This window comes from Heptranchias perlo, chromosome 1 (genome assembly GCF_035084215.1).
Source record: "Heptranchias perlo isolate sHepPer1 chromosome 1, sHepPer1.hap1, whole genome shotgun sequence".
NCBI lineage: Eukaryota > Metazoa > Chordata > Chondrichthyes > Hexanchiformes > Hexanchidae > Heptranchias > Heptranchias perlo.
This window is the reverse complement of record NC_090325.1, coordinates 164,407,229-164,432,295: the sequence shown is the minus strand read 5'-3', so window position 1 is coordinate 164,432,295 and position 25,067 is coordinate 164,407,229. Positions and strand designations below refer to the sequence as shown.

Here is a 25,067-nt window from a genome sequence, read left to right as displayed (position 1 = left end):
GGACTTGTTAAATCTCAGTCTCTGTAGAATGCCACCTGGCTTTTTAGCAAGTCAAGACCACAACAACCACATGCCGTCAATCCCAGCTCCAAAACTCTTATGCTCTAACGTGTATATTGTCATCGTGCATGATGCTCCTCTCTTTTTCAGCTTCAGAAAAGCAATGGTATTAGTCTTTTGCTGAACTTAACTGATGCGAGAGTCTGCTGCATTATTCATGTAACAGATTATAATTAGGTTATTGGACTAGTGATCCAGAGGCCTGGACTAATAATCCAGAGAACATGGCAGTTTGAGAATTTGAATTCAGTTTTTAAAAAAAAAATCTGGTAATTTAAAAAAAGTGACCGTGAAGCTGTCTGGTTGTTGTAAAAACCCAACTGGTTCACTAATGTCCTATAAGGAAGGAAATCTGCCATCCTTACCCGGTCTGGCCTGTCACTCTTAACTGCCTTCTGAAGTGGCCTAGCAAGCCACTCAGTTGTATCAAACCGCTAGAAAGAAAAAAAAATCAACCAGACGAGCCACTTGGCTGTAACCTAGGCATCGAACCAGAACATGATAAACTCACACTCAGTCCAGTCGACCCTGAAAAGTCCTCTTCACCAACATCTGGGGACTGGTGCCAAAGTTAGGAGAGCTGTCCCACAGACCAGTCAAACAAAAGCCTGACATAGTCATACTCACAGAATTATACCTATCAGCCAGCATCTCAGACTCCTCCATCACAATCCCTGGCAATGTCCTGTCCTATCCTATTGACAGGACAAACCCACCAAAGATGGGAGCATATTGGTATACAGTCAGAGGGGGCTGGGGGTGGCCCTGGGAGTCCTCAACATTGACTCCGGACCCCATAAAGTCTCATGGCTTCAGGTCAAACCCGGGCAAGGAAACCTTCTGTTGATTACCATCTACTGCCGTCCCTCAGTACACCTGTTGTTGAAAAGCACTTGGAAGCACCATCTAGAAGTACCGAGTGGATGATCCTTCTTGGCCTCTCGTTGAGGTCCCCACCATGGCAGATACCAATGTTCAGCCAATTCGATTCACTCCACATGACATAGGAGCTGAAGTAAGCCATTCAGCCACTCGAGCCTGTTCCGCCGTTCGATTAGATCATGGCTGATCTGTATTTTAATTCCATCTACCCACCTTGGTTCTGTAACCCTTAACGCTCTTGCTTAACAAAAAATCTATCAATCTCTGTTTGTTTTAAAATTTTCGATTGACCTAGACTCAACGGGTTATTGGGGGAGAGAGTTCCTGATTTCCACTACCCTTTGTATGAAGAAGTGTTTCCTGACATCGCCCTTGAATGGCCTAGCTCTAATTTTAATTTCAATTTCAATTTCAAGAAACAGCTGAGTGCATCGGATACAGCAAAGGCTATGGGCTCTGACAACATTTCGGCTGTTATGCTGAAGACTTGTGTTCCAGTACAGCTACAAAACTGGCATCTACCCGACAACATAGAAAATTGCCCAGGTATATCCTGTGCAAAAAAAGCAGGACAAATCCAACCCAGCCAATTACCATCCTATCAGCCTACTCCCAATAATCAGTTAAGACATAAGAGATAGGAACAGGAGCAGGAGAAGGCCATTCGGCCCCTCAAGCCTGCTCCTCCATTTAATGAGATCATGGCTGATCTGATTTTTTTTTTACCTCAACTCCACTTTCCCGCCCTTTCCCCATATCCTTTGACTCCCTTGCTGATCAAAAATTTGTCTAACTCAGCCTTGAATGTATTCAGTGACTCAGCCTCCACAGCTTTCCGAGGTAAAGAATTCCAAAGATTCACAACCCTATGGGAGAAGAAATTCCTCCTCATTTCCGTCTTAAACAGGCGACCCCTTATTCTGAGACTATGCCCCCTAGTTTTAGATTCCCCCATGAGAGTTAACATCCTCAGAGCATCTACCCTATCGAGTCCCCTCAGAATCTTGTATGTTTCAATAAGATCTCCTCTCATTCTTCTAAACTCCAATGAGTATAGACCCATCCTGTTCAATCTTTCCTCATAAGACAACCCTTCCTTACCCGGAATCAACCTAATGAACCTTCTCTGAACTGCCTCCAATGCAAGTATGTCCTTCCTTAAATAAGAGCACCAGAACTGTATGCAGTACTCCAGGTGTGGTCTCACCAGCACCCTATACAGTTGTAGCATGACTTCCCTGCTTTTATACTCCATCCCCCTAGAAATAAAGGCCAATATTCCGTTTGTCTTTCGGATTACCTGCTGCACCTGTATGTTGCCTTTTTGTGCTTCATGTACGAGGACACCCAGATCCCTCTGTACCGCAGCATTTTGTAGTATTTCTCCATTCAAATAATATTTTGCTTCTTTATTTTTCCTACTAAAGTGGATGACTTCACATTTTCCCACATTATATTCCATCTGCCAAATTTTTGCCCATTCGCTTAACCTATCAATATCCCTTTGCAGACACTTTGTGTCCTCATTGCAACTTGCTTTTCCACCTATCTTTGTATCATCAGCAAATTTGACCACTAGACACTCTGTTCCTTCATCCAAGTCATTGATATATATTGTAAATAGTTGAGGCCCCAGCACTGATCCTTGCGGCACCCCACTAGTTACAGATTGCCATTTTGAAAATGACCCTTTTATCCCGACTCTTTGTTTTCTGTTAGTTAGCCAATCCTCTATCCATGCCAGTATATTACCCCCATCACCATGAGCTGTTATCTTGTGCAGTAATCTTTTATGTGGCACCTTATGTGGAATCCAAATAAACTGCATCCATTGGGTCCTCCTTAACCATCCTGCCTGTTACGTCCTCAAAGAACTCTAATAAATTTGTCAGACATGATTTCCCCTTCATAAAACCATGTTGACTCTCCTTGATTGTATTATGAGTCTCCAAATGTCATGCTACTACTTCCTTAACAATGGATTCTAGCATTTTCCCAATGACCGATGTTAGGCTAACTGGTCTATAGTTACCTGCTTTCTGTCTCACTCCCTTCTTGAATAGGGGTGTGACGTTTGCAGTTTTCCAATTCGCTGGAACCTTTCCAGATTGAAGGAGTCATCAACAGTGCTTTCTAGTTACGTGTATTCACCAATAACCTGCTCACCGATGCTCAGTTTGGGTGCTGCCAGAACCATTCGTCTCCAGACCTCATTACAGCCTTAGTCCAAACATGGACAGGAGCTGAATTCTAGACTTAGTGAGGGTGACTGCCCTTGATATTAAGATAGTATTCGACTGAGTATGGCACCAAAGAGCCCTAGTAAAATTGAAGTCATTGGGGATCAGGGGGAGAATTGTCCATGGGCTGGAGTCATACCCAGCATTAAAGAAGATGGCTGTGGTTCTTGGAGGTCAGCTATCTCAGCCCCAGGACACTTCTGCAAAAGGTCCTCAGGCCATTGTCCTCGGCACAACTATCTTCAGCTGTTTTATCAATGACCTTCCCTCTTTCATAAGGTCAGAAGTGGGGCTATTCGCTGATGATTACACTGTTCAGCAATTCATCAGATAATGAAGCAGTCCATGCTGGCATGCAGAAAGACCTGGATAATATCCAGGCTTGCACATAAGTGGCAAGTAACATACATGCCACACAAGTGGCAGGCAATGACCACTTCCCTTTGCATTCATTGGCATTAACATCCTGGGGTCACCATTTTGACCAGAAACTCAACTGGACTAGCCACATGAATGCTGTGTTTACTACAGCAGGTCAGAGGCTGGGTATCTGCAGTGAGTGGCTCACCTCTTGACTCCCCAAAGTTTTTCCATCACCTACAAAGCCTAAGTCAGGAGTGTGATGGTATACCCTCCATTTGCCTGGGTGGGTGAGCTGTAACACTCAAGAAACTCTGCACCATCCAGGATTAAACAGTTCGCTTGATCAACCCGTTACCCACTTAATCATCCTCTACCTCCACCATCGACGTTGCAGTGTGTTCTATCTACAAGGTGCACTACAGGAACTTGCCAAAGCTGCTTCGGCAACATCTCCCAAACCCACGACCACCACCACCTAGAAGGAGAAGGACAAGGACAAGGACACGGGCCGCAGGTGTTTGGAACATCATCACCTCCAAGTCACGACATCCTGACTTGGACTTCTATTGCCTTCCTTCATCGGCGCTGGTTCAAAATCTTGGAACTCCCTACCTAACAGTATTGTGGGAGCAGCTGCACCATGTGGAGTGCATTGATTCAAGAAGGCCCACCACTACAGTCTCAGGGGAACTACGGATGAATAATAAATGCTGGCCTTGTCAGTGATGCCCACATCCCAAGAATGAATAACAGGAAAAATCTTAAATTTGAATTGACCCAGCATTCACAGACTTTTGGGGGATAGAGTTCCAAATTTCCACTTCCTTTGTGTGAAAAAGTAGTAGGGTTTTTTTTAAAAAACTCTCTCTTTACTCTTTAGAGTAATCAGAGGTAAGATCAACCAAGGCCGTAAACTTTTCTGACAATTGGTTTTATTAACAATAAAATACAACACATTTACAGATAAAGATGCATACAACCTGAAGTTTATAGTACAACTCGAAACTCAGAATGGTCACATCATAGAATCATAAAATGGTTACAGCTCAGACGGAGGCTATTCGGCCCATCAAGCCCTACTGGCTCTCTAAGAGCAATCCAGTTAGTCCATTCCCCTGCTCTTTCCCCGTAGCCCTGCAAATTTTTTCCCTTCAAGTATTTATCAAATTCCTTTTTGAAAGCGATGATTGAATCTGCTTCCACCATCCTTTCAGGCAGCGCATTCCAGATCATAACCACTCGCTGCGTAAAAAGGTTTTTCCTCGTGTTGCCTTTGGTTCTTTTGCCAATCACCTTAAATCTGTGTCCTCTGGTTCTCGACCCTTCCACCAATGGGAACAGTTTCTCTCTCTTTACTTTATCTAAACCCTTCATGATTTTGAACACTTCTATCAAATCTCCTCTTAACCTTCTCTGCTCTAAAGAGAACAGCCCCAGCTTCTCCAGTCTATTCACGTAATTGAAGTCCCTCATCCCTGGAACCATTGTAGTAAATCTTTTCTGAACCCTCTCTAAGGCCTTCACATCCTTCCTAAAGTGTGGTGTCCAGAATTGAACACAATACTCCACTATTGGCTGAACCAGTGGTTTATAAAGGTCCAACATAACTTCCTTGCTTTTGTATGCTATACCTCTATTTATAAAGCCCAGGATCCCGTATGCTTTTTTTAACCGCTTTCTCAACCTGTCCTGCCACCTTCAAAGATTTGTGCACATATACCCCCAGATCTCTCTGTTCCTGCACCCCCATTAGAATTTTACCCTTTAGTTTATATTGCCTCTTATTCTTACTGCCAAAATGTATCACTTTGCACTTCTCTGTGTTAAATTACATCTGGCACATGTCTGCCTGTTCCACCAGCCTGTCTATGTCCTCTTGAAGTCTATCACTGTCGTCCTCACTGTTTACTACACTTCCAAGTTTTGTGCCATCTGCAAATTTTGAAATTGTGCCCTCTACACCCAAATCATTAATATATATCAAAAAAGCAGTGGTCCCAGTACCGACCTCTGGGGAACACCACTCTATATCTTCCTCCAGTCCAAAAAACAACCATTCACCACTACTCTCTGTTTCCTATCACTTAGCCAATTTTGCATCCATGCTGCCACTGCCTGCTTTATTCCATGGGCTTCAATTTTCTGATAAGCCTATTATGTGGCACTTTATCAAATGCCTTTTGAAAGTCTGTATACACATCATCAACCGCAAAGCCCTCATCAACCCTCTCTGTTACCTCATCAAAATCTGAGTCAAATTAGTTAAACACGATTTGCCTTTAACAGACCTGTGCTGACTTTCCTTTATTAATCTCACTTGTCCAAGTGACTATTAATTTTGTCCCAGATTATCGTTTCAAAATGCTTCCCCACCATCGAGATTAAATTGACTGACCTGTAGTTGCCGGGTTTATCCCTACAAGTGTGTAACATTTGCAATTTTCCAGTCCTTTGGCACCACCACCGTATCTGAGGAGGATTGGAAGATTATGGCCAGCACCTCTGCAATTTCCACCCATACTTCCCTCAACAACCTAGGATGCATCTCATCAGGACTGGCTGACTTATCTACTTTAAGTACAGCCAGCCTTTTTAGTACCTTCACTTAATCAATTTTTAGCCCATCTAGTATCGCAACTACCTTCTCTTTTACTGTGACTTTGGCAGCATCTGGTAAAGACAGATGCAAAGTACTCATTTAGTACCTCAGTCATGTCCTCTGCCTCCATGCGTAGATCTCTTTTCTTGGTCCCTAATTGGCCCTATCCCTCCTCTTACTACCTGTTGACTATTTATATGCCTATGGATGACTTTTGGCTTCCCTTTTATGTTGGCCGCCAGTCTATTCTCATACTGTCTCTTTTCCCCTCTTATTTCCTTTTTCACTTCTCTACTTTCTATATTCAGCCATTAGTAGAAGTGTTGAGAACCAGAGGTCACAGATTTAGGGTGATTGGCAAAAGAACCAAAGGTGACATGCGGCACTATCAAGCGGCACTTACTCACCAATAACCTGCTCACCGATGCTCAGTTTGGGTTCCACCAGGACCACGTGGCTCCAGACCTCATTACAGCCTTGGTCCAAACATGGACAAAAGAGCTGAATTCTAGAGGTGAGGTGAGAGTGACTGCCCTTGACATCAAGGCAGCATTTGACCGAGTGTGGCACGAAGGAGCCCTAGTAAAATTGAAGTCAATGGTAATCAGGGGGAAAACTCTCCAGTGGCTGGAGTCACACCTAGCACAAAGGAAGATGGTAGTGGTTGTTGGAGGCCAATCATCTCAGCCCCAGGACATTGCTGCAGGAGTTCCTTAAGTCCGTATCCTAGGCCCAATCATTTTCAGCTGCTTCATCAATGACCTTCCCTCCATCACAAAGTCAGATATGGGGATGTTTGCTGATGATTGCACAGTGTTCAGTTCCATTCGCAACCCCTCAAATAATGAAGCAGTCCGAGCCCGCATGCAGCAAGACCTGGACAACATCCAGGCTTGGGCTGATAAGTGGCAAGTAACGTTCGCGCCAGACAAGTAACAGGCAATGACCATCTCCAACAAGAGAGAGTCTAACCATTGGCATTACCATCGCTGAATCCCCCACCATGAACATCCTAGGGTCACCATTAACCAGAAACTTAACTGGACCAGCCGTATAAATACTGTGGCTACAAGAGCAGGTCAGAGGCTAGGTTTTCTGCAGCGAGTGACTCACCTCCTGACTCCCCAATGCCTTGCCACCATCTACAAGGCACAAGTCAAGAGTGTGATGGAATACTCTCCACTTGCCTGGATGAGTGCAGCTCCAACAACACTCAAGCAGCTCGACACCATCCAGGACAAAGCAGCCCGCTTGATTGGCACCCTATCCACCACCCTAAACATTCACTCCCTTCACCACCGGCGCACTGTGGCTGCAGTGTGTACCATCCACAGGATGCACTGCAGCAACTCGCCAAGGCTTCTTTGACAGCACCTCCCAAACCCATGACCTCTACCATGTAGAAGGACAAGGGCAGTAGGCACATGGGAACAACACCACCTGCACGTTCTCCTTCAAGTCACACACCATCGTGACTTGGAACTATATCGCCATTCCTTCATTGCTGGGTCAAAATCCTGGAACTCCCTTCCTATCAGCACTGTGGGAGGACCTTTACCACATGGACTGCAGCGGTTCAAGAAGGCAGCTCAACACCACCTTCTCGAGGGCAATTAGGGATGGGCAATAAATGCCGGCCTTGCCAGCGACGCCCACATCCCATGAAGGAATAAAAAAAATGCGGAAAAATCTTTTTACATAGCGAGTAGTTACAATCTGGAAAGCGCTGCCTGTGAGGGTGGTAGAAGCAGATTCAATCATGGCTTTCTAAAAGAAATTAGATAAATACTTGAAGGGAATCTGTAGTTCTCACTCGTATTATCAACCTGACATGTGTCATACGTCCCCTTTTTCTGCTTCATCTTACTCTCTAACTCTTTCGTCATCCAGGGAGCTTTGGCTTTGGTTGCCCTACCTTTCTCCCTCATGGGAAAGTACCTAGACTGTACCCGAACCATCTCCTCTTTAAAGGCTGTTCGTTGTTTGCTTGCCAAGTTTTGATTCCAATTTACCTGGGCCAGATCCGTTCTCAACCCACTGAAATTGGCCCTCCTCCAATTAAGTAGTTTTACTCTAGATTGCTCCTTGTCCTTTTCCATAACTAAGCTAAACCTTATGGTACTATGACCACTGTTCCCTAAATGTTCCCCCACTAACACTTGCTCCACTTGACTCACCTCGTTCCCCAGAACTAGATCCAGCAATGCCTCCTTCCTTGTTGGGCCGGAAACATACTGATCAAGAAAGTTCTCCTGAATCCTTCTTTGCCCTTTATATTATTACTATCCCAGTCTATTTTAGGATAGTTGAAGTTCCCCCATTATCATTACTCTATAGTTCTTACAAATCTCTTAAGTTCCCTGCAAATTTGCTGGTCTATATCCTTCCCACTAGTTGGTGGCCTGTAAAATACACCCAGTAGTGTAATGGTGCATCCATTGTTTCTTAAATCTAACCAAACCCTTCTGCTTCGGGAGACTGAGGGATTACTTCTCTGTTGACGTCCTTCTTAGTGTTCTTCTGGTCTGTCTCGTAGACTGTCTCCTCCTTTCACTTTAGAATGGCTGCTTTTATATCATTCTCGCTGTCAAAAACAAGCTGCTGGTATTTTTCCTTCTCCCTCTTTCCCATGGTTGAAACAACCTGATGCTACAGCATCTAATGTTTACGACAGTTTCCCACAGACTTTCAAGGCCTAGACAGGCAGCTGTCTTATCTTTAACCTCACTCCTTATATCTGCAAAAGTACATCGTCTTGGTTAGCCATCTAAACAGTAATAATACTTTTCGGACTTGGTCAACCTTCCCAGAAAGACTTGACTGCTCAAGGTGGCAAACAGTTCTGTGTTCCATCCTTTGTTGAACCAAACTCTACTCCATGAGCAAATGAAAAGTCCAAAATCCTGCAAACTGCTTCCTGATTTCATTCCTGAATGGCCTAGCTCTAATTTTAAAATTTTGTCCCTTGTTCTGGATTCCCAATCCAGAGGAAATAGTTTCTCTGTTTCTACCCTATCGAATCCTTTTGTATTAAACACTTTGATTAGATCACCCCTCATGTTCTGTACTCCAGGAAATACAACCCAAGTTTATGGAACCTGTCCTCATAATTTAACCCTTTATGCCCCAGTATCATTCTGGTGAATCTGCGCTATACCCCCTCCAAGGCCAACACGTCCTTCCTCGGGTGCAGTGCCCAGAATTGAATGTAGCACTCTAGATGGGGTCTGACCGAGGCTCTATACAACTGCAGCATAACTTCCAACCTTTGTATTCCAGCCCCTTTGATAAAGGGCAACATTCCATTAGCCTTTTTGATTACTTTTTGACCTGTCCACTAGCTTTTAATAATCTGTGCACATGGACACTCAAAACTCTTTGCTCCTCCACAGTTCCTAATTTCTCAGCAGTAAGAAAATACTCCGATTGTCATTCTTGGATCCAAAGTGGATCCATACTTCCCCACAGTGAACTCCATTTGCCATAGTTTTGCCCACTCTGTCTATGTCACTTTGTAACTTCCTGCTCCCATCTACACAACTCACTGTTCTTCCTAACTTAGTGTCATCTGCAAACATCCAAGTCATAGATATATACGGTGAAAAGCTGAAGCCCCAGTACAGAACCCTGGGGAGCACTGCTTGTCACATCCCAGCAATCAGATTAGGTTCCCTTTATCCCTACTCTGTCTCCTACCTCCCAACCAATTTCCAACCCATGTCGCAAGGTTGCCTCCAATTCCATGCACTTTCATTTTTGCTAATCTTGTATGGAACCTTATCAAATGCCTCTCTGGAAGTCCATGTAGATAACGTCCATAGACACTCCATTATCCACCGTGTTAGTAACCTCAAAAAATTCAACTAAATTAGTCAGACATAATTTACCCATCACAAATCCATGCTGACTCTTTCTGATCAGCTCATACTTGTCCAAGTGCTCAGTCACTCTGTCCCTGATGACAGATTCCAGTAACTTCTCTACAACTGACATTAGACTGTAATTACCTATTTTCTCTCTCGCTCCCTTCTTAAATAATGGAGCGACATTTGCAATTTTCCAATCCAACGGCACAATTCTCGAATCAAGAGAGATTTGGAAAATTATGACTAACGCATCTGCAATTTCCTCACCTATTTCTTTTAATACCCTGGAGTGGAAACCATCAGGTCCTGGAGATTTGTCTATCAGAATCATTTTTCCATTACCATTTTAAAATTTATATTAAATCTAATTAAGTTCTTCCTTGATTTATTTTTAGTTGGTATACCAATAGTATTTTATCCTCTTCCTCTACTGTAAAGATGATTACAGTATAACTGCATCTATCTTTAATAGGCCCATGTTCCCCATTGCTACCCTCTCAATATATTTGTAAAAACTTTTACTGTTATCTTTGATCTCCCTTGCATGTTTTTTTTTCATATTCACTTTTTGCACCTCTTAATACTTTCTTTGTATTCCTTAGCAAGAGAGTACTTGTTATGCAGGAATGTCAGAAACACTAAGTGCTGTGTTCCAGGAACTGGTTTTGGGGCCTCTACTGTTTCACATTAATAACTGATTCAAAAGCTCAATGCAAATTGCTCAACTTTTCTAGCTGATTCCAAACTCGAAGGGCCAATTGAAACTGAGGGAGCAGCTCAGGAATTACAAAATGAGTCAGATAAAATGTGTAAGTGGGTGAAACAATGGCAGATGAATTTTAATGTAGACATGTATAAAGTGCATGTAGAAATAAAAGATAAGAACTCCATGAATGATCTTCAAATAGCTAAGGATAACATTGAAAGGGATCTAGGAGCTTTGGTAAACTTGCTACTCAATGGCCCCAATATTAAAGGGGAGCCGGGGAGGGTACAAGGAGCCCGTAATTGTCTGAAGAACCTGTCAAGGCAAGGGATGTGGAGGTCCTGTTGATCTGAACAGCTGGGCCTCATTAGAATATTATTAGGCTGCCTCCCGCCCAGCAGCTTCCTTGTGAGGCCTGGGATGAGCTAAAAGAGCAGACCTTTAGCAGTTAGCTCTGGGAATTGGCAGCTCTCGCCTTGGATCAGCTGCCGGCCAGCCAACAGCTCGGGGCCTCCCCCTCACTTCCAGTTAAATCTAAATCGCGCCATTGATGATGTCATCAGGCCATAACATTGGGACCCGTTAACTAGGCCCTGCCTTTTGCAGGAGCCTCATCAATGGCCTGATTTCTGTATGTTAAAATTTAAAGGGGTAGGAATGGGGTCAAGTTGCTCAATCTTGATATTTTAAACCCCCCCCCCCCCACCACCAACCCTCACCTGCCCATGGGGGATTAAAACTGAGGGAAATATGTCTGATCACTGCAGAGCAGCAATCAATTAAACAAATAGAATGCTGAACTATATAACTGAATCAATAAGGTACAAGCCGAAAGAAGCCATGCTCAAACTGTATAGTGCTTTGATCAGACCAGATCTTGAGTGTTGTATTGGCTTTCCTTTGCACAGGCCTTTCCCCCTTCTCTGAGGCCGTAGGGTTAGAGTACGGATAGATGTTCAGTGAGTGCAGTGATTATCTGACTTTTTTAGCCAGCAACATAGGCCCTGCTTGTAGGGATCTTTTGGGACATTGTAGATAACAATTGTAATAGAATTTGTGTGGAACAAGGTGTGCAATTGCACTGAATAGACTACAATGTTTTTTAACTGTTGATGTTTTTTGATGTCCTGGTGAGATTTTTTTTAAAGTTAAATATTCACTGGAAGGAAAGCTGTAACCTGCTTGAGTTCTGGACTTTACTTCAGCTCTGCCCTTGCTGTCTTCCAGCAACAGGCCCAAGCAGACCTGCTCAGACCTCCTAGGGATCAATTTTAACAGGGAGCTGGGAAGAGGGCGGGGGGGGGGGGGATTTCCTGATGGAAAACCTGAAAGTAGGGTTTCCCGGGCATCCTTATGATTTTGACATACGGGGGTCTTTCAGTTTTTTTCCTGTAGGTTTCCCGCCCGACAGCCAGCCAAATTGACAAGTTGGCTGTCAGTCGGACAGGACAGCAGCCAGGGAGCAGGTAAATCTTAGATCGGTGGGGGGGGGGGGGGGTCATCGGGGGGCTCGGAGGTCGTGGGAGTAGGGGATGGGGGAGGGTCATCCGAGCGCATGTGTAGGATTGCGGCAGGTAGGCTTGTTGGGCCTGGAGGAAACACTCCTGCACCTCTTGGCCCATAAGCAGTGCAATAAAGGCACTTACCTGTTGAGCCAGACCTTCTCACCTCCTCTTATGTGGCGTGAAGCAGAAGGCCCGGGAACCCTGGCCCCCAAGAGTTAAAAATAAAAAAAGCTATTAAAATGGAGGCCTGCAGCCTCCTTTAAAAGATTTCACCGACCGACCCGCCTCCTGGGAGCGAGTTAGTCACCTATCCCTCGACCTGCCTCCGTTAAAACCAAAAGTGGGCGGGTTCGGGTCGGGTTTTACTTTTTTACGATTTTTATCTTCCCGTCCGTCCCCAGCCCTCCCGTTCGTGGGGTTAAAATTTACCCCCTGGAGTTTATAGAAAGATGGGAAGTAATACATTTTGGAAGTAAGCATAGGAAAAGGAAATGCACCTTAAATGATGAGATTTAAAATGCAATAGAGGTGCAGGGCGATCTTGATGTGGAGGTACATAGGTCATTAGAGGTGGTAGTGCAAATAGATAAAGCCTTTAAAAAGGCAAATGGAATCCTTGGTTTTGTATCTAGAGGCATAGAATATAAAAACAAGGAGGTAAAGCTAAACAAGACCTTGGGCCACAGTAGGAATATTTATCAGAACTTTCAACTTTAGTGGCGTAAAATGGGCAATACCGGATTGGCTGATGTTATCCACCCTGTCCGTTAAAGGCAGCAGAATGGAAATTCGGGCTGAGTGTTTAGTGGGCAACCAATCCTCTTTACAATGTTGCTGATGCTACCATGGTGCTGAGGTCTGGTGTTATCACCCGTGTTACAGACAATTTTAGCAGATAACCAATAAACAGTTCTCAACAGTAGCTAATATATTGGACAACACACACTAGGGGCTCAATTTTCAAACAAAGACAGGAAGGGGGGGGATGGAGGGTCAATTTGAGGTCAAGAAACCCATTAGTACGGGTTTCTGGACTTCCTTTCGATTTTGATGTAAGGACGTCTTTTATTTTTCTTTTATCGTTTTCCCGTCCAACTGACCGGCTGATTGACAGGCTTGTCTCAGTCGGACGGGAGACCAGCCAGGGAGAGGACGTCTGCAGGTAAGTCTTTGTTTGCATGGATGGGGAGGGGGGAGGCATGGGGGCACGGGTGGGCATAGGTGGGCACGGGGGTCGCGAGTCATGGGGGATGGGATCAGGGGCCAGTTACGGGGGGTGGGATCGGGGGTTATCGCGGGAGTCTGTGATCATTGAGGGGCGGGGGTCGGAGTGGGAGGATTGGGATCGGTGTCGGTGGATTGGGGTTGGAGGGGGAGTGTCTCGTTGGGGGTCCACGATCGGTGGGGGGTTGGTGCAGGTAGGCTTGTTGGGCCTGGGGAAAGCACTCTTGCTCCTCCGGGCCCACATACTGTGCCTTTCTAGGCACTTAACTGCAGTCTTGGGTCTTCTCAGCTCCTCATGAGGCGTAAAACAGAAGGCCCGGGAATCCCAGCCCCCCGGGGTTACAATGGGGAATTAGTGAAAAATGGAGGCCTGAAGTCTCCTTGATAGGTTTTAAGGCCTGAGTGGGTTGGCCGCCCGCCCCTGTGAAAACCGGAAATGGGCGGTTGGAGGCGGGTCTGAAATGGTGACAATTTTCAATGGTCCCCCAACCCACCCCTTTTTTACTTTTCAAATCGAGCCCAAGGACTCAGTTGTGCATCTTGCACTATCCACTTGTATCAGTTAATACTGTATATGAGTTAGTATATTCCAAATTGCTTTTGAAATAAAGTTGATCTTTTCCATTTAAATACAGCATTGGGATGGGGGAACCAATCTAGAATTTGCAGTTGATGCAAATATACAACTTAAAGACAGGATAATAATAAAGCAATTATACACGGAGACAACATTAATTAAAGAATACAGTACAAGATGAACATGCCAGAGATGGCAAACTATAGTTATGAGGATAGACTTGAGTTACTGGGACTATTTCAACTGGACGATTTAATACAGATTTTTTTTTTAATTGAGGAGTTTCGATAGGACTATTTCCTCTGGTTGAGGAGTCGATGACAAGGGGTCGTCAACTTAAAATTTATCAGTGAGGCGAGAGGTTCGAAGAAATTTCTTTACACAAGGTTGTTGGGGCATGGAATACTTTGCCACAGGGAGTGTTTGAAGTACAGATTGCTGCTTCCTTTAAGGGAAAATTGGATAAATATTTAAAATAGAGAAAGATGTAAAGCTTTGGGGAGAGAGCAGGGTAGTGTGATTAGTTTTGGATTGCTCTAGCAAAGAGCCGGCAGAGACGTTGTGGACTGAATGGCCTCCTTCTGTGCTGTAAACCTATATGATTTTATTAAGCAGGGTGTTTGGAAGTAAGTGCTGTATGCACAAATATTCTTAACAGTTTTTAAAATTTAAAAAAGTATTTGTCAGTCATTTGAGTATTTTATTCTTGTTTAGGCATCAAACTTCAGGAAAACTGCCATGGGATCTTCACAGCGCAAAAAATCTGGGCCAAGACCTGATCTAACAGAGGAACAAAAGCAAGAAATCAGGGAGGCTTTTGATTTGTTTGATACTGATGGTTCTGGAACTATTGATGTAAAGGAAGTCAAGGTGCTTTTAAATAATACCAACATCAATTTTACGCTACATTGTATATTTTTTTAATGTTTTTAAATTTCAAACCTTAGAGGTAGCATTAGAAGGAGTATATGCAGTTCTTGGGGAAAATCCATTCAAACAACAATGTAAAACTTAAGTTTATGTAAAAGAATGAGTTATATTTATTAGTGTGCCATACCGCATCGCAAAGTGCTTTAAAGTAGAAAAATTACTAGTAGGCAAATACTGCAGCCATTTGTGCACAACAAGATCCCACAAACAGCAGGTGGCTGTAGTAGAGGGAAGAATGTTGATCACAACACCAGGAACATTCTGCTCCTTGTCAAATAGATCCCTGGGATTTTTAAGATTCACTATTCTCTTAAGCAAAGGACAGCATCTTTGATGATACAGCCTCACAGTATTGTGATGCAGTGTCAGTTGAGATTATATGCTCAATTCCTGCAGTTGGGCTTGAACCCACAACCTCCCTGAGCCAAGCTGATATGCTAAAGAGTAAGATGGTGTATTTTAGTATAATTTCTAATATCTATATATAGTGTTTAAATACTTTTTAAATCAAACAAATACAATCCTTTAAATTTAAAAAAAAGTTATAAAAGAATTAAAATTAAATATTTACTCTTGCTTGAAACACTCATGGGCAGACGTTATGTGGATGCTGGAAATGTAGCTAATAAAACACTGCATTCTGTAAATTTAACACAAAACAGACTTAAACTTTGCATTACCTTGTTTTTTAAAAAAGGGAGGATAATATAGAGGGTATTACTTCTGACTTGAAGTAATCAGTGCATCTACTCAGCTTAATAATTAGGTGTAGGGAGAAATTTTTTTGACTGCTGTCCCCCCACAGTGAAGATCCATCATCTTTGTCGAACCTGGATGGTAAAGAGAGGTACCCAAACTGGGGAAACTCAACACTGGGTACTCAGCCAAGATTGACACTTACTGCCTTGGGCGCTCCTGTTCAGCATCCAGAACTGTAAAGGACACAGATGTATAGGATTACTCATATAGCAAAATGCTGATGTTTCTGTAATAGATAGCAACCAAATTGGCTCCAGGGAGAGTGGAGACATGAAATGCATACAGTCCTTCTCCTTCTAAAATCACACTTCTTGTTCCATCTTTATCTAAATCCCACTAAATCTAAATTCCACTAATTTGGGCCAGCAAGGCTGGTCAATTGCATTCATAATATAAAGTGGATTTAAACAACATGCTAACTTTTTTTTTAGGTTGCCATGCGTGCATTGGGATTTGAACCTAAAAAAGAAGAAATAAGAAAGATGATTTCCGACATTGACAAGGAAGGATCTGGCAGCATTGATTTCAATGACTTCCTTGCTATGATGACTCAGAAAATGGTGAGAGGCCATATGTACATGTATATAAAACCAAGAATTGTTTTTGTGACATTAGTGGTAATATAAAGTTAATCAAGGACTTGATAATGATACCAATGTATCAATTTTATCCCAGAGTGAGAAAGACTCCAAGGAAGAAATTTTAAAAGCCTTCCGGTTGTTTGATGATGATGGTACAGGCAAGATATCATTCAAGAACCTAAAGAGAGTTGCTAAAGAGTTAGGTGAAAATCTAACTGATGAAGAATTGCAGGTGATTTTTTTTGTTGTTTGTGATTCTCTGGTTAGGAACGTTGTATTTGTATTAACTCCTTGCTTGTAGTATGTAAGAAAGTATCAAGGCTGGCATTTCTTGTTTTTTGAAACTTACATAATTTCAGATTTTTTTTTCATGTGCTACACAGAACATGCTGGCTGATGGCTACCATTTATATTTGACTGGAGGAATGACCTAATAACTTGTGAATAATGAAATATGTATGACATTTTTCTCATTTTTTTCTCTTTGATTTCTCTCTCGTACACGCTCTCATCTCTTTCTCTCTCCTTTCTCTTCTCAGTCTCTCCTTTTGATTCTCTCTTCCTTGTGCATGATCTATCCCTTGGTCTCTCTCCATTGCATGCTCTCCTTAATTTCTTTCCTTTGCTCTTTGTTTCCTTTTCTTTTTCTCATTTCCTTCTCTCTCTCCCAACCTCTCCTCACTTTTGTCTGCACCTTTTCCCTTTCCCCTTCTATCTCTCCTATTTTACTCCTCAATTTCCTTCCCTCCCCTCTTTTTTTTCTCTACCTCTCTCTTCTCCTTTTCCCATCTTTGTCTCGCCTCTTTCTTTCACTCTCGCTCTCTTTATCTGACACTCTTTTTCCTTTCTTCCTATCACCTTGCACTTTTCCTATTGTCATGCTTTCTCTTGCTCTCACTGTCTCCTCTCTTTTTGTCACTCCTCTTTCCTTTTTCACACCTCTTTCATGCGTTCTATCTCTCTGTTTCTCTCTTGCCCATCCTATCTCACTCTTTTTCTCTCATTGCTTGCTTTTGCTGTTTCTCCCCTCATGCTCATTTTTTTTCAATCTTTCTTTCTCATTATGTGTGCTACTGTGACTATATTCTAGAAGATAAGCAATGAGTGCTTTGGGGTGACTGCCCCTTTATGTGAGCGCCACTGCAGCTCCTGCAATTGCATGAGTCACAATTAGGTGGCAACATTTGCTTGAGTTTTCCTCCCTCCTCAACCTCCACCATCACCCCCCCCCCCCCCACCCCCGGCCCCTTAACCATTATTTGTTTTAGAGCCACTGGTAAGCTACGTTCACTCTTTGGGGAATTGTAATTGGTAACCCATATCTTGCCGCTTCATGCACAGTGCACCAACATACTGCGCCAATATTTCCACTTTAGCCTTGTATTTTATATTCATTTTCTCGGAATTATTGTCTTGTTTGTGTTTACTGGGAATTTCTTATATGGGAGGCTGAAGGGGTCCTGGAATACATATTCCCGGACGTAGTCAGTGTCAGTTATTGAGGAAGAGAAGTGAGTCACTGTCATCAGGGTGGGAACTGGAGGCAATGTAGAGATCCCCAGGGAGTAGTGGTGAACGGTTGTTTTTCGGACTAGAGGAAGGTAAACAATAGTGTACCCCAGGGGTCAGTATGATGACCACTGCCTTTCTTGATATATATTAATGACTTGGACTTGGGTGTACAGGGCACAATTTCAAAATTTGCAGATGACACAAAACTTGGAAGTGTGGTGAACAGTGAGGAGGATAGTAATAGACTTCAAGAGGATATAAACATGCTGGTGGAATGAGCGGACACATGGCAGATGAAATTTAACGCAGAGAAGTGTGAAGTGATACATTTTGGTAGGAAGAACGAGGAGAGGCAATATAAACTAAAGGGTACAATTCTAAAAGGAGTGCAGGAACAGAGAGTCCTGGGGGTATATGTGCACATATGGTGGCAGGGCAAGCTGAGAAAGCCGTTTTAAAAAAAAGCATATGGGATTCTGGGCTCTCTAAATAGAGGCATAGAGTACAAAAGTAAGGAAGTTATGATGAACCTTTATAAAACACTGTTTCAGCCACAACTGGAGTATTGTGTCCAATTCCAGGCACTGCATTTTAGGAAGGACGTGAAGGCCCTAGAGAGGGTATAGAAAAGATTTACTAGAATGATTCCAGGGATGAGGGACTTCAGTTACATGGATAGACTAGAGAACCTGGGGTTGTTCTCCTTAGAGTGGAGAAGGTTGAGAGGAGATTTGATAGAAGTGTTCAAAATCATGAAGGGTGAAGGGTTTAGCTAAAATAAATAAAGAGAAACTATTCACAATGGTGAAAGGGTCGAGAACCAGAGGACATAGGTTTAAGGTGATTGGCAAAAGAACCAAAGGCGACATGAGAAAAAACTTTTTTTATGATCTGGAATGTGCTGCCTGAAATGGTGGTGGAAGCAGATTCAATCGTGGCTTTCAAAAAAGAATTGGATAAATACTTGAAGGGAAAACGTTTGTCGGGCTACGGGGAAAGAGCGGAAAAATGGGACTAACTAGGTTACTCTTACAAAGAGCTGGCAGGGGCTCAATGGGCTGAATGGCCTCTTTCTTTGCTGTAACCATTCTGTGATTCTGTAAAGATGACGAGCTAAAGATACAAATTGCTATGGCCATGGGGTATGGTGTAATGGCATTAAGAGATGTGGCTTAGAATAGGGCAGGACTGGGAATTGAACATTCCTAGTTACAAAATATTCAGGAAGGATAGAGTAGGAAAAAATAGAAGGGGGATAGCAGTATTAATCAAAGATTCCATTACAGCACCAGAATGTAAGGATCATAGTTAATAGTGAAAAAGACTAAATCTATTTGGTTAGAGTTAACAAATAAGAAGGAAACGGTTACTCTATTCGGAGTTTATTATATTCTGCCAAACAGGTAACGGAGATTGAGCAAGAGATATATGGATAAATTAGAGAAAAATGCAGAAATAAGAGAGCTTTAATAATGGATTACTAGTTATCCAAAGATAGACTGGGTTACATGTAATATAAGTAGGAAAAAAAGAGGAGACATTTCTACAATAAAGTAAACTTTGCAAGGCCAGTGGTAGGGCCTCTGACTGCAATTTTTTAGTATTCCCTAGCTTCAAGTGAAGTCCCAGCAGCTGTACAGGCCTCACAAGATTTACCCTTCTGTCTCCAGGGCTGCTTTCTAGATCAGTACATTTTAGTCTAACAATAATAGACATTTAATTCCAGGAAATGAAGTTGGGCAAATAAATAATTACATATAATTTACAGTACAGAAACGGGCCATTCGGCACAACAAATCTATGCTGGTGTTTATGCTCCACACGAGCCTTCTCCCACCTTACTTCATCTCACCCTATTAAATAATGTAAGGATAGGTGAAAATCTAGAAAACAGTGACAATAGTGTAATTAGATTTGATATAAAAATTGAAAAGGAGAGGTAACAGATGAAGATAAATGTACTTGACGGGGGGGGGGGGGGGAAAGTAAATTTCAACAAGATAAAAAAGGAACTAGTCCAGGTAAATTGGAAAGAAAAATTGCCAGTTAAGACAGTGGACACATAATGGGAAATGTTCAAACAGAAGATGATTAAAGTACAAACTAGATATATTCCCACAAGAGGTAACAGCAGTGCAGCAAAAGCTGGAGCTCTTCGGATGAGGAAAGAAATTTAAATGAAACTTTGAAAAAGAGGCATATGACAAATGTAGGGCTAATAATACAAAAGAGAAAATCAAAATGAATATAGCATATGTAGAAGGGTAACCAAAAAAAATTATAAACAATTTTACAACACCAAGTTATAGTCCAGCAATTTTATTTTAAATTCACAAGCTTTCGGAGATTTCCTCCTTCCTCAGGAAATCTCCGAAAGCTTGTGAATTTAAAATAAAATTGCTGGACTATAACTTGGTGTTGTAAAATTGTTTACAATTGTCAACCCCAGTCCATCACCGGCATCTCCACATCAAAAAAAATTAGAAAGAGGGAGTATATTGAAAAACTGGCAGGGAACATAGAGCATAAAGGATTTTCTAAACACGTACATAATAAGTATAAAGAGGAGTTAGAGAGTAGTCCTGATTAGTGATGAAAAAAGAAATTTCTCATGGAGAATGAAGGAATGGTAGTAATACTAAATGGACTTTTTTTTAAATGAAACATCAGAACAAAGTAAAGCATGAATTCTTAACTGTTTCTGATGTAATGTGCATGGTATATGTACTAGCTTATGTCCTGCAACTATTTTTTTTAATGCAAAGGGGGCCAATGGGGCACTCTTGCTGCCTTGCCAGGGGGAGGGAGCAATATCCACTCTTCCTTCACAATGGCATGAAAAATAAAGGAGCCCCCATCCCCGACTCCACGAACTCCGCGGTGGTATCGGTGGTGTAGGTTCTAGACTGTGCTTATTTGTTTTCTCTCCCTGCTGTTTCTTTATCTCTTTCTCTCTTTCCCTCCCTTTTCTTTCTCTCTTATCTTTCTCACCTCTTATCTGTCTCACCTCTTATCTGTCTCCCTAGCGGTCTTTCTCAATTAAATAGTAAGTTATTAGTAGCATGAAAAATTCATTCCGCAGCTTGTTTTCAAAGCACTTATAAAAACTCGAAGAAACTAAAAAATCCTTTTAAATCCTGAGGTGGTATAGGGTCAGATTTTCTTATGTCTGTGCCTGGATGTATTGAATCTTTACTCAAAGATTGAATAGAAAGACATCTAGAGAACAAAAATATAATAAAGAATAGTCAGCACGGATTTCAGAAGTGAAAGTCATGCTTGACCAACCTTATTGAATTCTTTGAAGAAGTAACAGGAAGAGTAGACAAGGGTAATGTAGTAGATGTAATATATTTGGATTTCCAAAAGGCCTTTGATAAGGTACCACATAGTAGACTCATGGCTAAGTTCAGAGCATGTGGTGTCAGGGGACAGGTAGCAGAATGGATAGCAAGTTGGCTACAAAACAGAAACCAGAGTAGGGATTAAGGGCAGCTACTCAGACTGGCAAAAAGTGGAAAGCAGTGTACCACAAGGATCAGTGCTGGGACCATTATTGTTCACAATTTACATTAACGATTTGGATTCGAGAATCAGAAGTACAATCTCAAAATTTGCGGATGACACCAAATTGGGGGGGATGTACTTAATACAAAGGAAGAATGTGTCAAAATGCAAGAGGACATTAATAAACTTGCAGAATGGGTGTGTAATTGGCAAATGGATTTCAGTATAGGTAAATGTAAGGTGGTGCATTTTGGTAGGAAGAATAAGGAGGCCACATATTGCTTGGATAATAAGAGTTTAAATTGGTTAGAGAGGCAAAGGGAACTAGGGGTACAGATTACTAAAAGAGGCGATGTAGATTAATAAGGCCATAAAAAAGGCAAATCGTGCACAAGGGTTCACTTCCAGAGGGATAGAATTGAAAAGCAAAGAAGTTATGTTAAACTTGTATAGAACCTTGGTTAGACCACACTTTGAGTAATGTGCACAGTTCTGGTCTCCATAAAATAGAACGGATGTAGAGGCATGAAGAGCGTGCAAAAAAGATTCACAAGGATGACATCAGAGCTGAGAGGATATCCTTATCAGGAAAGGCTTAACAGGCTGGTGCTCTTTTCTCCAGAAAAGGGGTGACCTGATCAAGATCTTTAAGATAATGATAGGGTTTGATAGGGTAGATGTAGAGAAAATGTTTCCACTTGTGGGGGAGTCCAAAACTAGAAGTTACAAATATAAAATAGTCGCTAATAAATCCAATAAGGAATTCAGGAGAAACTTGTTTACCCGAAGAATGGTAAGAATGTGGAACATGCTACCGCAAGGAGTAGTTGAGGCAAATAGCATAGATGCATTTAAGGGGAAGCTAGACAAGCATATGGGGTCCATTTAGTATCCTGATAGGGTTAGATGAAGTAGTGGAGCATAAACGTCTGCATAGACCAGTTGGGCCGAAGGGCATGTTTCTGTGCTGTAGTTTCGATGTAACTCGATGAGTCACCTGGATGCAGTGCATAGAGGAAAATTAGGGGAAGAGGATCGCACACCTTTAAGGTAGCCCACTGAATTATCCGTCCATTAATTTAAATAGGCAGAAATCAGGCAGGGTCCATTGCAGGCTGCCTGAACATGCCTTTCCCCTTTCCTGAGTTGCTCTGTGAGCCAGTGACCTCTAATTGCTTACAAGCCCCTTCCTCCCTCTGAATCCCAGTGACCTTTGTCCTGGTCCCAGAACAACTCTGTCACCATGTTGATGACTGTGACCTGGCCACTGCTTTACGTTCTTTAAAGTGCTCCCTAAGATGCTAAATGCATAGTAAGAACTTTAATTGACTAAGATAAGATTCCCAGATCAGTGCAAGGAAACCATTGTTCTAAATCATTTGAGGAGGGGCGAATGTATGGAGGTTTATAGCCCTCATTCTCCATCACCCTCCCTTCATAAAAATGCTCCCTTTCGCAATCCTCCCAGAATTCAAAGCTTCCTCGCCCATCATCTCAGAACCTTCCATTCTCTTTCCCAGTAGGTTCGCATTGCGTCACCACCCCACCCCCTATTTCCACATCTCAACCCCACTCATCATTACACCCAGGGCCCAGGATCCTATCTGCTCCCAAACTTTGCCACCCACCCCAAATTGCTCCCAGACATCTGACATCTAACTCCCAGTTCTCCCTGTTCCCCTAATTCCCTCCCACTACCAAGGACCTCCCTCCCAGTATTCCCATTCCCACCAAACCCCTTCTCCAGTGCTCTTACTGGCCACTTTTGCCACTGCAGTACTCCCACGCCCAAAACCACCCTCCTGCTGTTACCATACCTCAGTTAACCCCTCTCTCTTCCCAGTATACATCTATCTACCTACCTACAACATGGAACATCTTCCCTACCATCTTCCTGTGCATCCTACATTTTTTTAAAGTAAGACATAAAATGGAGTGCATAGATAAACAAACATAATAAAGGGCACTAACTTACAATATGGGTATTAGTGCATATTTTGAATCCAAAATTAACATTAACACTCCCATACTACACGGTAATCAAATTGTAATCACCATACATGAGTGGCCTGATATATTGGGCTGAGTCTTGCTGGAAAAATAACGCCGTGTTAACGACACACACCAGCAAGTTCAGGGGATTAAGAGAGACGACGTGAGTTGCGAATCTCCAGAACTTGCTGATTGATTTACGCTGCTCCACCATTTGCTTCGCACCAACAGCATCTCACCCTTAGCCTCCCCATTAATTTTAAGAACTTGCTGGATTTGCACAAAAGTTTCCCATTAAACTATTGTGCAAATCCAGCCCTGGTTAGACCGCACCTGGAGTACTGTGAGCAGTTCTGGGCACCGCACCTTCGGAAGGACATATTGGCCTTGGAGGGAGTGCAGCGTAGGTTTACTAGAATGATACCCAGACTTCAAGGGTTAAGTTACGAGGGGAGATTACACAAATTGGGGTTGTATTCTCTAGAGTTTCGAAGGTTAAGAGGTGATCTGATCGAAGTTTATAAGATATTAAGGGGAACAGATAGGGTGGATAGAGAGAAACTATTTCTGCTGGTTGGGGATTCTAGGAGTAGGGGGCACAGTCTAAAAATTAGAGCCAGACCTTTCAGGAGCGAGATTAGAAAACATTTCGACACACAAAGGGTTATAGAAGTTTGGAACTCTCTTCCGCAAATGGCAATTGATACTAGCTCAATTGCTAAATTTAAATGTGAGATAGATAGCTTTTTGGCAACCAAAGGTATTAAGGGATATGGGCCAAAGGCAGGTATATGGAGTTAGATCGCAGATTAGCCATGATCTTATCAAATGGCGGAGCAGGCACGAGGGGCTGAATGGCCTACTCCTGTTCCTATGTAACTCGTCACAGACAGGGCTGGAACTTAAAAGCGTAAGTACCTTTTTAACGATGTGATAATTGATAATGCAATGTTAATCAACCTCTCTGGCCCAGAAAGGGAACAATTTAATCTCATTCCTGCATGTAGCAAATTATTGTTATGGATTTTAAAAACAACAAATTTAAAATTTTTACTTTCTGTCTTTTTCTCTCTCTGAATCCAATCTTTCTTTCCCTCTCTTTATTTCCCTTTCTGTACCTGATTTGATTCTAATTCACCCATTCTAATTCCGTCTCCTCTCCGTCGTTCCTCTGTTTCTTTCTCAATCCTTAAATTTTATTGGTTAAGGAGATAGACTGTTGGTCCTGCCACCCACTAAGTTCCCAGATGCCCGTTGCCCTTGCCTCGCCGTTATAAGCCCATTCTTCCAGCAATTTACGGCCCAAAAGAATTTCGAGCTGAAGGGTGCAGGAAAAAGTCGAACCAAAGGCGTGCGCCGTAAGATGCCCTGCTCCAGCAAGTTCTGGCCCATTATGTTATCTCGCATAAGACACCATATCCTCACACTCACTGTAACCAAGGCCACAGGAGATCTGCAAGCATGTGTTTATATACTATTCTGGTGATAGCTTTTTAAAATATATTTCTCAATGGATTTACAGTTTCATGGTCCTACAGCAAGAATTGGCACTTCAAATAACATGTTTAAAGATTTTTTTCTCATTTATAAACAGGAAATGATTGATGAAGCTGACCGTGATGGTGATGGTGAGATAAATGAACAAGAATTTTTGCGGATCATGAAAAAAACAAGCCTTTATTAATTTCTATGATATTGTCGTACCGTCCCAAAGTAGTACTAGTTGTGACTTGTTTTTATTTAAGTAATAAAGAATGAAGAAAA

At 42.4% G+C, this 25,067-nt stretch overlaps 1 protein-coding gene across 2 annotated transcripts in view; it reads left to right on the top strand.

The window, feature by feature from the left end:
* The window catches only part of cetn4 (centrin 4), a 26,387-nt gene extending 1,320 nt beyond the window's left edge, over positions 1 to 25,067 (top strand). For both annotated transcript variants that reach the window (XM_067993363.1, XM_067993354.1), the window contains exons 2-5: positions 14,737 to 14,892; positions 16,143 to 16,271; positions 16,387 to 16,524; positions 24,898 to 25,067. In XM_067993363.1, the coding sequence (XP_067849464.1) occupies positions 14,761 to 14,892; positions 16,143 to 16,271; positions 16,387 to 16,524; positions 24,898 to 24,987 (489 nt within the window). In that variant the 5' untranslated portion in view covers positions 14,737 to 14,760 and the 3' untranslated portion in view covers positions 24,988 to 25,067. The remainder of the gene's footprint in view (positions 1 to 14,736; positions 14,893 to 16,142; positions 16,272 to 16,386; positions 16,525 to 24,897) is intronic.